The 16013-nt window shown below is 42.2% G+C and overlaps 1 protein-coding gene across 1 annotated transcript; it reads right to left on the minus strand.

Annotated features, from left to right (window-relative positions):
- Nucleotides 1-352: 352 nt before the first annotated feature.
- LOC137331579 (probable G-protein coupled receptor 139) lies at nt 353-9367 on the minus strand. Its single transcript, XM_067995470.1, has 3 exons — nt 9362-9367; nt 3653-3803; nt 353-1257 (listed from the first exon to the last, which is right to left on the minus strand). The coding sequence occupies exons 1-3, from the start codon at nt 9365-9367 to the stop codon at nt 353-355; spliced, it is 1062 nt and encodes a 353-aa protein (XP_067851571.1).
- Nucleotides 9368-16013: the final 6646 nt, after the last annotated feature.

Consider the following 16013-nt stretch of genomic DNA (forward strand, 5'->3'; position numbering starts at 1 on the left):
CGCTCTCTGTCTCTCTGTCTCTCTCCCTCTCTCCCTCCCTTTATGTGGAGTGCACCCATTCTGATCAGCCCCACATCAGCTACTTTCATTGGCAGGTTTGCCCATTTTGCAGGGCGGTCATTTAGATGAATTCAGCTGAGCTCTTCGGTGCAGCCATTTTAAGCTACAATTCATGTGCTGCCTGCAGAGCAAATCCTGCCTCAATAGGTCAGATAATCAATAAAATATATCAGAACCAGATTTAAGGTCATTTCATGGCTCCGTGCTGCTAACATAAAATGAACTTTCAGTCTCCAGGGGATGGTGTATGAAATGGGATTTAATTCTATTGCTTGAAACCCTTTAACTTTCTCTATGATTTCACTAATTTAACAATTAGATTGAATGGGTATTTCACCGCGTTCTTCAGCTCCTCCCTGAATTTAGTCTGGGTCAGGACATAAATACACGTATTTGTGCAGGAACTGAGAAGCTGCAGCATAACTGATGCCTGTTCTGTGATATAACGAGGGTCTGAGTAGGAGTAATAATACTGAATGTCTGTAATTCGTGCATAAATATAAAATGCAACATGTGTCATCCATAACAGTATAAAACTGCCCGATATACTAAAGAGTAAAATGATGGATTTCTTTCGGTTTTCCATCTCTGGATCCTTGTGATTCTCTCCATTGCTGCGGCCCCGGAATCCCTTGCGAACTCGACTGGACACTAAAATACGTCTGACCGTCAGAACATTGAGCAGCAAAATCAGACAGAACGGGACACAAGGGGTTAAAATGAGGTGAAACATGTCAAATGCGGCCCACGTGGGGGAAGTAAAGAAGCTGGCTTTAGTCACACAACGCCAGGGAACATTATAACTTATATATCGAGGTTCACATGTAAAGTTCCAAGGGACGTTCTCTAAACAGCCCAGCACACTCACTGTTCCCAGAACCACAGCCGCCGTTTTCTCGGTGCAATATTTAGTTTTCAGTTTCTCACAACAAATGGCCACAAATCGATCAAAGGTGAACGCGACTGTGAGCCAGACAGAAACCACCGTGGCTGCATAACCCAAGAACTTAATAAAACTACACACTGGCGTAATGTCCAGGAATGACAATGGGAGATAAATCACCTTAATCCGCACCAATATCACATCAGCGATAACGACCATGAGATCGGCCACTGCCATTCCCACCAGGTAGACACTGATACATTTGGAGAGACCGCACTTTCCTCGGGACAGGATCACAATCGCCACCAAGTTAACTGTAAGAGAGAGAAAATGAAGCAGAGAAATTACTGATCAGACCCGGAGCCAGAGCAGCAGTTTGAGTCGATCTGGGGGAAAATTTCCAGTTTTGTTTCATCATCAAATGGTGGAAAGTGGTTCACTGATCTGGGCTGCGTTTTTGGGCAGAGAGATATTTTTAAACACAAAGATCAATAATGAATTGGGCGATCGATACAGAAAACGATTAATGTGAGCAGCGGATCCACTGGAAGGGCTGAGTGAGGGCGCAGTGCCGGTGGGGAAATGATATTGGCTTTTACACGCCGGGAATCCATCGGATTAAAGCCGGATTAGGGCTCCAGGTGGAAGGGAATGAGAGCGAAGTGTCGGGAATGTGAGTGGACAGGGGGAGGTGCAGTTGTTTTGTTGCACTGGGTCATGAGGGCCGAAAGGGGCTGACACAAATCGGGAAAGGCAGCTGGGGACTCAGCCAGTGAGTGAGATTGGGCGTATGACAAGGAAAAGGACATGTCGGAGCTGGAGGGGAGTCAGGAGCAGATGGTTTGCGAAAGAGGATCAACTGAAACAAGGGATGAGGAGACAGAGGATTCATTGCATTGGGAGGAGAGGCTGGGATTCACAGGGAGAGACTGCAGCAGAGTGTTAGAGGAAATTTAATCTATAGGCCCCACTAACACAATTCAACTAATACACTCAACAGTTCACTTCTGTGGTTATTGGTGTCAGTGAGCCTGTGTTGGGTATAAAATGTGTTCAATAAATTTACTTTGTACATTCAATTAAAATTAAATTTAGAAGTATTAATTAAATCAAGCTCGTTGTTTATTGATATCTGCCAAGCTTTGAAAATACAATATCCTATTAATTCTTATGATCAAGAAATTATTGATTCCATTCTTGAAGTTAACTTCAATTACGTTTAGTGTTAAGTTGGAAAACAAGGAACGTTCATAGAAACAGACTGAGGACCTGACAGAGATATAAACATGAGGAGCGAGTCCCACAATAAAAACTCACCCAATCTGACCACATCATAATAACTCCTTCAAATCACCTCTTTTATGTTGAATTGTACTGGAAGATTCAGCAGTTCATTCTGATGAATTATTCACACCACAGCCTCTTTATCTCTCACTCTACTCTCTTTCTCAAGTCCATTTTCTTATCTAATTAAATTCTATCATCCTGTGCCTGCATTCTGTTCACCAGTCCCATGTTCCACCGATCCTATTCTCACTGTCAGTTTGTTAAATAGTGAAGCCTCTGTGGAATAGTTTCATGTTTCTACAGATCATTCGGGTCTCCACCTGTTCACCCACACTGTTCACTTCATCTACAAATCATGGAATAAATAGCATCAAAAGCCTCTTTCAGATAGATCACAAAATAATTGAGATTCCTGTAATTATACAGTAAAGCGATAGATGGCGGGATTGTTCAATTAACAAAACGCCAACATCATACTTATAATCTACAAATAAAGAGAAGGGCTCCTGATTGCAACAGATACAGTGCAAACTGAGACAACATGACATCAAAACATTTCAGTTTTACAATGAATTCCAATGATTGTCAGTGAATTCACCCACAGTGAAGCAGAGCAGGAGATGTGCAAGAGTCAGCAGCAAACTCAGCTCAGTGGCCAGACATCTGAAGCGGCGTCAGATACAAACCTAATGGAATAATATTTCATAACTGTGATAACCAATAAATACATTGCAATCCCAGTTAAAGGGAAACATGTTATTTGGCGAGGGAGGATATTGTGCCTCCTCCTTGTAGCACTGAGACCGTGAGCTGTCTCATTATCAATCACTGAAAACACACTGATAAAAACATATTCCAGGATGAGTTAGTTCCACTATATGAAACTGTTAACAACTCCTGATGGTCTGATACCAGCTCTTAGCTCAAATGCTTGATTCCAATATATTCAGTACAGAGGATAATCCAGTAACAATGGATATGCAAAGGTCATTACAGATATAATGCAACTCCTACAATACCGGACGTCGAGAAGCCAAGGGAACACCATTATTCAACATTGCATTCACTACAGAGAATAATCTAGTAACAATGCCAGGTTTGGATATACAAAGGTCACTACAAATATGTTGCAGCTCCTACAAGACCGAACGTTTAGACGTTAAAGAGATACCATTATTCAACAATACATTCAGTACGGAGAATAATCCAGTAACAAAGCCAGGGTTGCATACAGAGAGTTCATTACGGATATAATGCAACTCCTACAAGACCGAAAGAGCAGAGAATTAACACATTACATCATTCAGCCAGTAGAATAGAACATGTTACTGTGTAAAACATGCAGGGAGAAAACTAATTTGCCAAGTACAGCAGCAGAGTTATCATCGATTTACACCATTAACAGATAAGATAACGGCTTACCTGGAACTCCAATGGCTGAAAGAACAGGATAATAAATTAATATTATCTGACCGATTACCGAAGAATGCATTTCTGTGAGAAGCAGTGACTTCTGTTCGCCTGGAAAGCACAGCTCCGGCAGGCACTCTGAGATGATCCATTCCAACAAGCCCTGATTTATACACAGGATAAGTTTCCACTGACATGGTTATACTTCTGATCACTGCTATTAGTTAAAGTTACTTGAACAAACACATTACATCACAGCTTTGACTCCGATGTAAATAATGTTATGAATATAACACATACATCTGAAAGTCCAGGACATTATCTTAATCAGAACTCTCCCAGGAATAAAGTTAAAATACGTGCTCGTATAGGACTGAACCAATAATAATGAGCGGATTCATTTATATTTTCCATATAATTTTATGGACCATGTTCACTTCTGGTGATTCACTTATAAATGTTACCGATTCTCCGTGGGCGTAGACTGAATCCAGGGACACAAGCAGACCCGTTTCACTCTGTTCCTGCTATTTCCCAGTTAAAATATGAATTGTGAGTCTCTGACACGAGAATAGTTAAAGGGCGGGATGGGGAATGCAGCCTGTAAATTCCTGTGGGGAATATTAGGGGACGGACACTGAACGTGCCACATTGTCATCCCTCTCTCCGCTATTTCACTGCAAATGTTTACCCGTTGTCCAACATTGGTTAACGGCTCCAGTAAAATTGGTCCCTTGTAACACCGAGCTGAGCTCATGGTCCAATTTATCTCCATCACAAAGGTCCCGTGATTCCCTCACCCGACTCCATTCCTTCCTCAGCCCATTGCCATTGAAACTCTCCTCAATGCATCTGTCCCCTCCAGACTCCACTCCTCCAATACACTCCTGATCGGCCACACAAACTCCACCTTCCATAAATGTGAGCTCGTCCAAAACTCTGGTGTCCGTGACCAACCAGCACCAGGTCCTGCTCCACCTCATTGACCCTCACTGGCTCCCAATTCAATATCCCTTAAATTTGGAATTCTCATCCTTGGTTTTAAAGCCCTCCATGGGCCACAATTTCCTACGGTTAACAATTGGGAAGTCATGAACTTGGGTCCCACAATCCTTGCCGCAGATTCCATCCCACCCCTGGCTCACCAATCACGCAAGCCCTTTCTAACCTGCATTGAATTCCAGTATCCAAAGCCTGTAGTTTATTTATATTCTTTCTTACACTTAAATCTATCAGGGCCTCATCCCTCCCTACCTCTCTGACGACCTGCAGCCCTGCAGCCCCTCCCAACACTGTGTTCCTCCACCTCTGGGAGCTTGTAAATCTGCAGTTCCTTTTGCCCTACATTTCACAGTCATGCCTTCAGCCATATCCACGCTCCAGGATGCCCACCACGAGCCCCTCCATTCCCCACCCCCACATTCAGGTGTCAGCCGTGGCTCAGTGGTAGCAGTCTTGTCTCTGAGTTAGAAAGTTGTCAGTTCAAGTTCCACTCCACAGGCTTGAACACATAGTCCCGGCTGACATTGCAATGCAGTGCTGAGGGAGTGCTGCACCGTTGGAGCGTCAGGACTGAGGGAGACCTGCACCATCGGAGGGTCAGTACTGAGGGAGCACTGTACTGTAGAAGGGTCAGTACTGAGGGAGCACTGCACTGTCGGAGGGGTAGTACTGAGGGAGCACTGCACTGTCGGAGGGGTAGTACGAATGCAGTGATGCGCTGTAGGAGGTGCTGACTTTCGGATGACACATTAACTGAGGTCCCCTCTCAGGTATAAGTAAAAGATCCCATGGCACTATTCAAAAAAGTGCAGGGAGTTCTCCCCAGTGTCCTGGCCAATAATTTTCCCACAACCAAAATTATTAAAACCGATTTTCTGATCATTTATCTCATTGCAGTGTGTGAGAGCTCGCTGTTTGCAAAATGGCTGCCGCGTTTCCTACATTATCACGCTGACCACACTTCGCAATGTACTTCGTTGACTGTTTGGGACGTTCTGAGATCTTGAAAGGCTCTATATAAAGGCAAGTTCTTTCCTTCTTTCGGACCTCCTATGAAACCCATCTCTTGCTTCAAGCTTTTGTCATCCCTCCTAATATCTCCTTCTTTGGCCAGGCGTCCATTTTTGTCCATCAGACATCTGAATTCTCCTCTTGAATATCAATCCTATCCCCTCCGACTCCCCATTTATTTTTCCTCCTTTTAAATCCTCCTTCAACCCACTCTTTGACCAAGGTTTTCGCCAGTCCTCCTGATATCTTCTTATTCCTTTTGTGCCTGTTTTCCCTCACTCCTCCATGAATCGCCCGGGAATGTTGATTGCATGAAAGGCGATCTGTGCGAGCAAGTTGTTGTTAACTTTCATTGGAACGTGTTCATTAGTTGCCCATTTTATGAGCAAATGTAACATCTGGGATCATATTCTTGTACAAGAAAGAGATTTATGTCATAGACGGACTTGTTGAAATAAATTAACGTTGTCAACTATTCGTGGACACCGCTTTTTTAGAACCACATAACTCGGCTTATGTACAGACATCGCACTGAAATAGGTTTGTACAACTCTGAGGCAGGCTTTAGGGAGTCCTCTATCTAATAGGAGGCCAGCAACACTGAGTAGGATGAAGCTTTATCAGTTATTTGTCTTTTTCCTCTTTGATTATAACCCATTTTACTGCTCCCTGGGACTGGTGACTAGGATCAACATTTATTACTTATACTCTTTTGTCAAAGCCCGTAGCTCCAGAATATAGTGTGCATTTTTGGGCCCCATTATGGTGTTGACCGGAGGTCACCGGTTACAGTTATTGGCTTAGTACAAAGAGGAGCAGAGTCAATTCTCTCTTAACTCTCAATTCGCTTTATTCACGTCGTTAGATCATATACATATAGCTTATACGTCTGGTTAAATATAGACATGCAGTTTGCACCAGATCATACAGTTTTATACCCAAAATAGGATCTAAACGCACACACTAGGTTTCTCTGACACTCCCTGAGTGGTCACAGAATATAAAAGATAATACCCGAAAAGGAGAGCTGACGCTGGCCAGGCGTTCTGTTCTCTCTGTCTCTCTCTCGACGTCATCTCTACGTTCCTGTAGCAAGACCTAGTTACTCTAACACTCCAACCGTCTTGCAACAAAGGCTAACATACCATTTGCCTTCGTAATTGTTTGCTGTAACTGCATGTTAACTTTCTGTGTTACGTGTGCAAGGACCACCCAAATCCCTCTGACAACACTTAATAGTTTCTCATCATTTAAAAAATACTCCGTTTTTCTATTTTTCCTACCAAAGTGAATAACCTCACATTTCCCCACAGTATACTCCATCTGCCACCTTCTTGCCCGCTCACTTAAACTGTCGATATCCCTTTGCAAAGTCTTTGCGTCCTCCTCACAGCTTACCTTCCCACCTAGCTTTGTATCGTCAGCAAATTTGGATACATTACACTCGGTCCCCTCATCTAAGTCATTGATATAGATTGTAAACAGCTGAGGCCCAAACACTGAACCTTGCATCACCCCACTAGTTATAACCTGCCACCCGAAAATAACCCGTTTATTCCTTATCCCTCTTTTCGGCCCATTAACCAATCCTCAATCCATACAAATATATTACTTCCAATCTCTGAGCCCTAATTTTGCATAACAACCTCTTGTGTGACACCTTATCGAATGTCTTTTGAAAATCCAAATATACTAACTCCTCTGATTCCCCCTTATCTACCCTGCTAGTTACACCCTCATAGAACTCTAATAGATTTGTCAAATACGATTTGCCTTTCATAAATCCGTGTTGACTCTGCCAAATCTTATTATAATTTTTAAGTGCCCTACTACTAAGTCCTTTAGAATAAATTCTACCATTTTCCCTACTACTGATGTTAGGTTAACTGTTTTCTCTCTCCCTCCTTTCTTGAATACTCTCCAATCTACGGGGAACGTTCTAGATTCTATGGAATTCTAGAAGATCAACACCACTATCTCTGCAGCCACCTATTTTAAACTCCTAGGCTGTAGGCCATCAGGTCCGGGGGATTTGTTAGGTTTTAGTCCCATTAATTTCTCCAGTACTTTTTCTTTACTAATCTTAATTACTTTAAGTTCCTCACACTCATTAGCCCCTTGGTTCCTCACTATTTCCGGTATGTTTTGTGTCTTCTGCTGTGAAAACATATACAAAATATTTGTGTAACGTCTCTGCCATTTCCTTACTCCGCATTATAATTTCTCCTATCTCTGGATCTAAGGGACCGACGTTTACTTTCGCTAATCACTTCCTTTTTACATACTTCTCAATATCGATTTCTTGGCCATTGCTGACTTGTAAAACCCTCCCAATCCTCACGCTTACTACTCTTTTTTTGGCAACATTTTAAGCCTTTCTTTTAATGTATTCCATGAACTCGTCATCCAAACTATCATTGCCAATTTGGTTTGCACAGTATGTATGAAGATTGAAGTCCCCCATGATTATTGAATTAACCTTGTTATATACTCCTCTCATTTCCTGGTTTATACTCTGTCCAACACAATAACTACTGTGAGGGGGACACCTGTGTTTTCTGCACCTTTTTATTTCTTAGCTCCACCCATATTGAATTTCTGAGCTAAGATCCTTTCTCACTACTGTCCTTATTTCATCCTTTATTATCAAGTCTACCACTCCTCCTTTTCCATTTTGCCTATCTTTTCTAAACGTCAAGTAGCCTGCAATATTTAATTCCAAACCTTGGTCACCCTGCAACCACGTCTTAATAATGGCTACTAGATCAAACCCATTTATCTCTATTTGCCCCATTAATTATCTAGCATGTTACGAATTCGTCGTGCATTCAGATATAGAGCCTTTAATTCTAACTTTTTACAAATTTTCCGTGATGTGACCTTAGTCACAAATGCCCGAAAACCTTTGTTAAACACTCTGTCCCTTCTTGACACACTCTGCATGCTTTTACCCAAATCGCTACTCTACTCCACAGCCGTGACTGTTTTATTTAGACTTATAAACTTATCTTTACCTAACCCCCACCCACCCCACCCCCACCCCCCTTACGTGTTTCAAGTCCTGTCTACCTACCTAGCAATTTGTTTCGCCAGGACACTGGTCCCAAGCCTGGTTTAAGTGGAACTTGTACCAATTCAACAGCTCCCTCTCTTCCCAGCACCAGTGCCAGTGTCCCATGAATTGAAAACCCTGCTTCCCACACCACTCTTTCAGCCACACATTTAACCATCTATTCTCTTTGTCCGGAAGCAATTTGTTCAGGTAGTATTCCAGAGATTATTACCTTTCAGGTTCTGCATTTTAATTCGGACCCTAGCTCCTCAAATGCCCTCAGCAGAACCTCATTCCTAGTTCGACCTATGTCATTGGTTCCTATATGGACCACGACAACTGGATCCTCCCCATCCTGCTCACGTTCTTCTCCAGCCGCAAATAGATATCCTTAACCCTGGCACGAGGCAGGCAACACATCCTTAGGGACTCCCGATCGCAGCTGCAGAGAACAGTATCTATTTCCCTGACTATACTACCCCCTAATAGTACAACATTCCTTTTCGCTCCCCCCACTTGAATGGCCTCCTCTATCATGGTTCCATGGTCAATTTGTCCATCCTCCCTGCATATTTTCGTTCACATCCGTATCTTGCACCTGTTAGACAAGGGCAAAGGCTGAGGCGCCCCCAGCACTGCATCTGGGGTTCCCTTACCTCCATGACTCGCAGTCACATCCACCTGTCCCTGACCACTGACCAAATCTAAACTAGTACCTAACCAAAGGGGTGTGACTGCTTCCTGAATCAAAAGTGTCCACATAACTCTTCCCGCTCCCTGATGCATCACAATGACTGCAGCTCAGACTCCAGCTGGACAAGTCTGAGCCGAAGTTCTGCGAGTTGCAGACATTTACTGCAGATGGTATTGCCTGGGATCAAGTTGTTTTCCACAAACTCCCACATGTTACAGTTATAGCACACCACCTGCCTTGGCATCTCTATAGAACCTTGTTTTATTTATTTGCCTCATTAAAGTCTTTATATAATTAATTCACTCGGTTTATTTTTGGTTATTTTTAATTAATTTATTTATCTAATTTAAGTTATTAATTTAATACAATATTAGCAAGTTATAGATTTCTTCTTAACCCACTCCCCTAGCTTAGAGAGCAAAACAAATGTATTACTCACCAACCAGTCACCAACATGCTGTCCTCTGATTTTATCTGCTAACGCTCCTGTGAAGCGACTTGGGGGGGTTCATTACGTTAAAGGCGCTATATAAATGCAAGTTGTTGTTAATTGTAAGGTCTCACACCATTTAAAGAAGTAAAGATATGACAGTAAGCTTCGTAACTCCGAAGCATCTTTTGCGGCACCAGATTCACCGTTTCCATTACTAGCCCAGATGCCCCCTTCTCGAGAGGATGTCTATAGTGAGACTGAGGGTATATCACACGGTGAAGCACCGAGCACCAATGAGCAGGAGGAGCTGGAAATAATTCTCTGTTCATCCCCTGGCGAGGCCGAGAAATAACTGCCTTTGGCTGAAGAGCCCAAAGCCCCAGATCCCAGGACCGCAGTCTTCAACAGAACTAAGGCTTGGTAGCACAGACCTAATGTGCAGGCCGTGGAGACAGTCACCTCCCACATTCTGGAGATGGCCGTTCATTTGGGGGAGTTCAAGATCCGCATTTGTAAGACAACACAGGAGATATGTAAGGCCATGCAGAGCAACCTGGACAATATGGCAGTCAAGGTGATTCATGCAGCCGCAAGGGATCTGATGGAGAATCGAAGGGCGTTCGTTACTTCGGGAGTGGCAGCCATGACCGCTTAATCCAGGGCTTTCACAGCTTCATTGTAACAATTTGATCTGTCTCACTCTGACCTTTAGCCCAACCGAGCCCAATCCCAGCACCAGTGACCTGCATGGAACCGTTGCAGATTTCACTGTTTCTGATGGCGTCGTTTCTAGTTTCGTTCCAGTGTGTGTTTCTGGACTAAACCCAGTAGGCATTGCATGGATAAGTGAGATGAGAGCAGAAACAGTTCCTGCAAGCGCATCAACATCCCATCAGCCCAAGTTCCATTGCTGTTGCTGTGTTGGACCTGACACGGAATGGCTCGAGTGAAGATAGTTTGCGTTACATTGATAATAGGGGTAAAAGTAATATGTTATATTCCGCAGACTCAATTTGAGGAACCCAGAAATAAACAGTGTATTGGTACAGGGATAAAGTGTCTGACTATTCGAAATGTGGAAAGTGACTTGAAACTTTGGGCTGCTTGACAGATGTTCAGTGATCCTGCTGAGTGCCCCGAATCAAATCGGAGGCTGGTGGCTGCGCCCTATGGATTATCATGGATGAATATAACTTCGGCGGGGCGGAATTACAGGCGGTAGCTAATCGGCCGCCCGTTTTACACCCCGTGAATTCAGTGGAAAGGAGAATTGAGTTGGATGTATGATAGGCGGCCCATCCACTACCGCCTGTGCTGCGCCCTGAAGTCGAGTAGCGGGGTGGATAAATCTCTGGCCCACAGACGGGTTTCTTCTGTGTCCAGCCGGTTTAAATTAGTGGGTAGAAAATAAATAGCTGCGGCCTTGCGGTTTATAGATCGGCTCTCCCCGAGAGTGGCGCTCATCGCTCGGAGCGCCCGTTCGTGGAATGAGCCCTGGCATCAACAGCACTTTCGGAATGAAATTATTCCATCACAAGCTTCCCTCTGGCGGACTGTAAACCCAATCGCAAGATATCCCATCGCACACTGTTTCTCCCGATGAATTACAGAATTCAATGCTATTTGAAAAAAACTGGGGATAAAATTGGTCTTCGGCAGTGATGCAGAATGAGCGATGGTGAAAAATGAGTGATGGCGTAAAATGAGTGAGAGTGCAAAATGAGTGATAGTGCAACATGAGCGATGGTGAAAAATGAGTGATATTGCAAAATGAGCGACAGTGCAAAATGTGCGTTAGTGCAACAGCACCCCGTTTTGTTGTTCGTCTGATTTTCCCATCAATTGACTTCAATGGAAAAGGACATCGGGCTGATTGTAGAAGGGGCTGCTGATTGGTGCCGCCCGTTTTATACTACTGCCCAAGACCAATTTATACCTTAAGGTTCAAAAAGTTTTCCACAGTTCATGTCTGGGTCTGCTGGAGACCAATTTATGCCCTAAGGTTCACGAAGCTTTCCACAGCTCATGTCTTTGTCTGCTGTCGACTCATTGGGGTAGATTGTGACCTTGTGCGATAGTGAAAAACGGTAATAGCGAATCCACAGCTGGTTTTACATCTCTCCCCATTTTATTTCCATTGACTTCAATGAAATAAAAATTGGAGAGTTGTAACAGGAACTATCGATTTACTCTCACCCGTTTTACACTATCGCAACATGTCACAATCTACACCTTTGATGGAGATCGATTGTTAAGATTAATCACCAACTCCGTTATCATTGTATCGAACAAGATGGACCGTACTCATTTTATGTCCAGCAATTCTTATGTTCGTATGTTCTCCCTTCCGAGGTGATATTTATATATAATTCTCTTCATATCTCCACTTTCAGTCCCCTACACTCTGTTATTTCACATCTGCTCCCTGAGGTGATTTATATATTTAAGTCCTTGTTTATTCCCAATATTTGCCCCTTTCTTCATGTTTTCCCTCTCTCCCTGCTATCGTGATTTTGCTATTGAAATTAGTATTCCCACTTTCAGACCCTATCGCTGTGTTTATCCTTGTGTCACTCTAGAACACAATTTTAGATTTAAATCTTTGTCATTTCCAAGTATCAGATCCTTATACTAATTTATTCGCTCTCTTCTTCCTGGGTGATTTTCATTCTCAATCTCTGTTCATTCCTTAATTCATTCCCTCTCTGCAGGTTATTCCCACTCTCCCTCCTGAGGTGTCCGTGACCAGTTTCAGGCCCTCTCTGCAGGTTATTCACATTCTCTCTCCTGAAGTGTTCGTGACCAGTTTCAGGCTCTCTCTGTATGTTATTTCCTTTTTTTCCTTCCTTTGGTGATTTTTGTCTTTAAGTTTATGTTTGTCCCCCAGTTTCAGACCGTCTCTCCATGTTTCCCCTATTCCCTTCCGGCGGAGATTTGTTTTATATTTAAATCTCTGTACCCATGTGGAGCACAGTGTATAATATAAGAAAAATGCGTTAAGAATATAAAAGTCAGTATTAATGTATTACGAGAATGAATTCTGTGTGATATAGGTTGTTAGGATTCCACAGAGAAGGAAAATTAAGAAGGTGTCAGTTTAATGCAATTAAATGAAGCAATAAAGGGTTTGTGTAAACATTAAATCTAGTTTGGAGACAACATGTCTTACGTGTCAACTGTATGATGTTTATAACCATGCAAAATTGTCTCATATTATACATGAACAAAACACACATTTCAGTTAAAGCTTGTTATGGTGAGACACAGAGAGGGTTCATTTGCTGTTCTTGTCAAATCACTGTTGCACTATAATTAAAGATACAAACTGAGTGAGAATGGCATTAGCCAGTGTTTAAAAGAAAGACAGCTTTGCAGTGTGGTAATTAAACTACCATGTGAACTTCTCCAAAACAAAATCAATTAATATTTGGTTATTTCCATGTAATGCTTATGGAGAAGGACAGACCAGACATTCGGAGGAAAGGTCAAATTAGCCATTTCATGTAGAGAATGCAATTCTAGCTCCTATTAAATAAATCAGAGTAAAATTGGACTCAATCTCAATCGGATCTAGGATTCTGGTAATTTCTCCATATTCATATTTTTCTTCAATCTGAAACAATAACCGTATTTGTAACAGTAACACAGCAGGAAAATGCTGCCGGACTCTGTCCAGTTTAGTAACACAGCAGAAGGGGTAAGAGTACATTGTGATTTATTACAGAATCCAGCAGCTCACTGGGAATGTTACATATGGTCCAGATGGAGGAGAAAAAAGGGGCAAAGTTAATTTACATTATAATTTGGGGCAATGCTTTTTATCTCCAAGGTTTAATGTTATGGGCTCTTTATCCTAAAGAAACTTCAAACACAAACTATAGCTTTATTAAAAAAAACAATCATTTATCATTAATACACTATAAAATTGACATTAGAATTTGAACAACATCTTGGGTTTATGCTCGATAGCATTCGATTTAACAACAATAAAACAACACACTCTGAATTACCAAAATACATATCCGTTTGGAAATCAAATGTCTATCTTAGACTAAACCAATAACGAAAATTATCTCCTTATGGTTGGCTCAAGCTTACCGGGAAGATGGAGACCATTGTAGTGTAACGCGGCTCTCTCTTGTAACCAGGTCATCTGATTCAAAGACAATCTGTTAACCTGCATCGAGGCATGAACTGGGAGGTGGCCAGCAGTCAGGAAGATCCCAGGTGAGGTGGTGCCGCCAGGAAGCGAGGGTGAGGTTGAAGCAGTCGTGGTGGATCTGTGTCTCGCCCCACTCAACTTCTGCCCAGCCTTTAAAGACCTTTTTTTGAACACAGAACCACACCTCTGGGACGGTGGTTTGTCAACAAAAGGTTTCTACAAATACAGCCCACGATTGATTGACACTTCATTTATTTTCTTTCAGTTTCCACAACGCAACTAGGTTAAGTCGGCAGGTGTTCAAACGACATCGAGCCGTCCTGGGATCGTTCTTGTCGCTATGGTTATTTATCGTCTGCTGTGTGATTGTTTACACTGTGTCGTTAACAATCTTTCTAACAATCCTTCCATCTTTTGACAGTCTTTTCCCTTCAGACATGCTGAAGCCGAATTAATATCAGACTTTCGTTTATCAAAAGAATTTTTATAACAGAGCAGTGGGGACACTCCTGCAGTAAGTAATGGTCAGGGTCAGGTACACAAGACTGAGGGGCTTTATTGTGCAGTCTTCCGGAATCATTTTTAGAAATGTCAAAATTAAATCCACAAGAGTGTTACCCCGGAACAAACATGAACTGTCTGGCCTGCTCCATCTGCTGGTGTTCTGCTAGTCAGAACTCTCACACACTCCAGGTTATACAGCTTGTTTGGTTATTTAATGTTTTTATTTATGTTCTATTGTCACCCTCTCTACCCTCCTTTCACTTTATATGTTTGTCCATCTTTCATTGTTTTCTGTGTATATTATTTATCTCTTCTTTTTTCTGTATGTTTTTCTATTTTGTTATTTCCACTTCTACTTTAACTTTCACCTCGCTGTCGCTGTTCATGTCTCTATATTTTTCTATCTGTTACTCTTGGCTTTTTTCTACGCGCGTCTCTCTGTCTCTTTGTCGCTGCCTGTCTTCTATCTCTGCCTTCTCTGTATTTTGCATTTGCCTCCCTAGCCCCATCGCTCGCTGTCTCTCTCCTAATTTCATCCGTCTTTTTGTCTTTCCACCTTTGTCTCCGTATCCTTCTCTCTCTTTCTGTTTGCCTCTGTTTATCGCTGTCTTTGTTTCTACTTTCCCCTTTTCTTTCTCTCTATCTCTTTCTTCCTCCTCCCCTTTTCAACAGTCTTTGTTTCATTCTGTTTCTTTCTCGATCTCTCCAACTCTGCTTCTGTCGACTTCTTTCTTTCTGTTTCCAGTTGATTTCTCGAACACTTCTTTCCATCTGTTTCTGTATTTCATTCCATTTCTTTCTATCTCTGCTTCACACTTTATGTTTCTCCCCCTCTCTCCTGTTTTCTATTTTTCTCACGGCTTTCTATTCCTCTTTCTCTCTTTCTCTAATTGTCTTTTTATGTCTGCCACTTTCCTGCTCCGCCTCTCTCTCAGTCTCTAGATATTTTGAATTGATTTCTTCTGCCTATTTATCTTTCCGCTTCTATGACTTTGTAATTCTTTGTCAGTGTCACGCTCTCCGTCCATCCATGTCTGCTTTCTCGCTCTTTCCCTCTGTGTGTATATATATAAATAAATATATATAGATATTAATATCTATAAATATCTATATATATTTACATAACTGCTTTCTTCCTCTCTTTAATTTTCTCTCCTGTCTTAACAACTCACTTTAATGCTCTCCGTCTCTGAGTAACTGTCTCTACCCCTCTTAGTTTCTATCTCTCGCTCACACACACTCCCTCCCTTTTATGTGAATCTGTCTTAATTTTCTCTGTCTTTTTAATCGTTACATTTCTTTTGTCCTTGTGTTCTCTCTCCGTGTCTTACTTTCTATTTTTATTTTTGTCTCTCTCCATCTCACTTCTTTCCACTGGCCCACTTTTTTATTTTCTCTTCACTTCTTTCTTTTCCCTTTCTGTCTTTTCTTCTAACTATCTCTGTGTGTTTGTCCATCTATATCTCAATCTGACTTCATGTCTTTCTCGTGGTCTCATATTTTTTCCCTATCTTT

This window comes from Heptranchias perlo, chromosome 2, assembly GCF_035084215.1.
Source record: "Heptranchias perlo isolate sHepPer1 chromosome 2, sHepPer1.hap1, whole genome shotgun sequence".
In the NCBI taxonomy this organism is placed as follows: Eukaryota; Metazoa; Chordata; class Chondrichthyes; order Hexanchiformes; family Hexanchidae; genus Heptranchias; species Heptranchias perlo.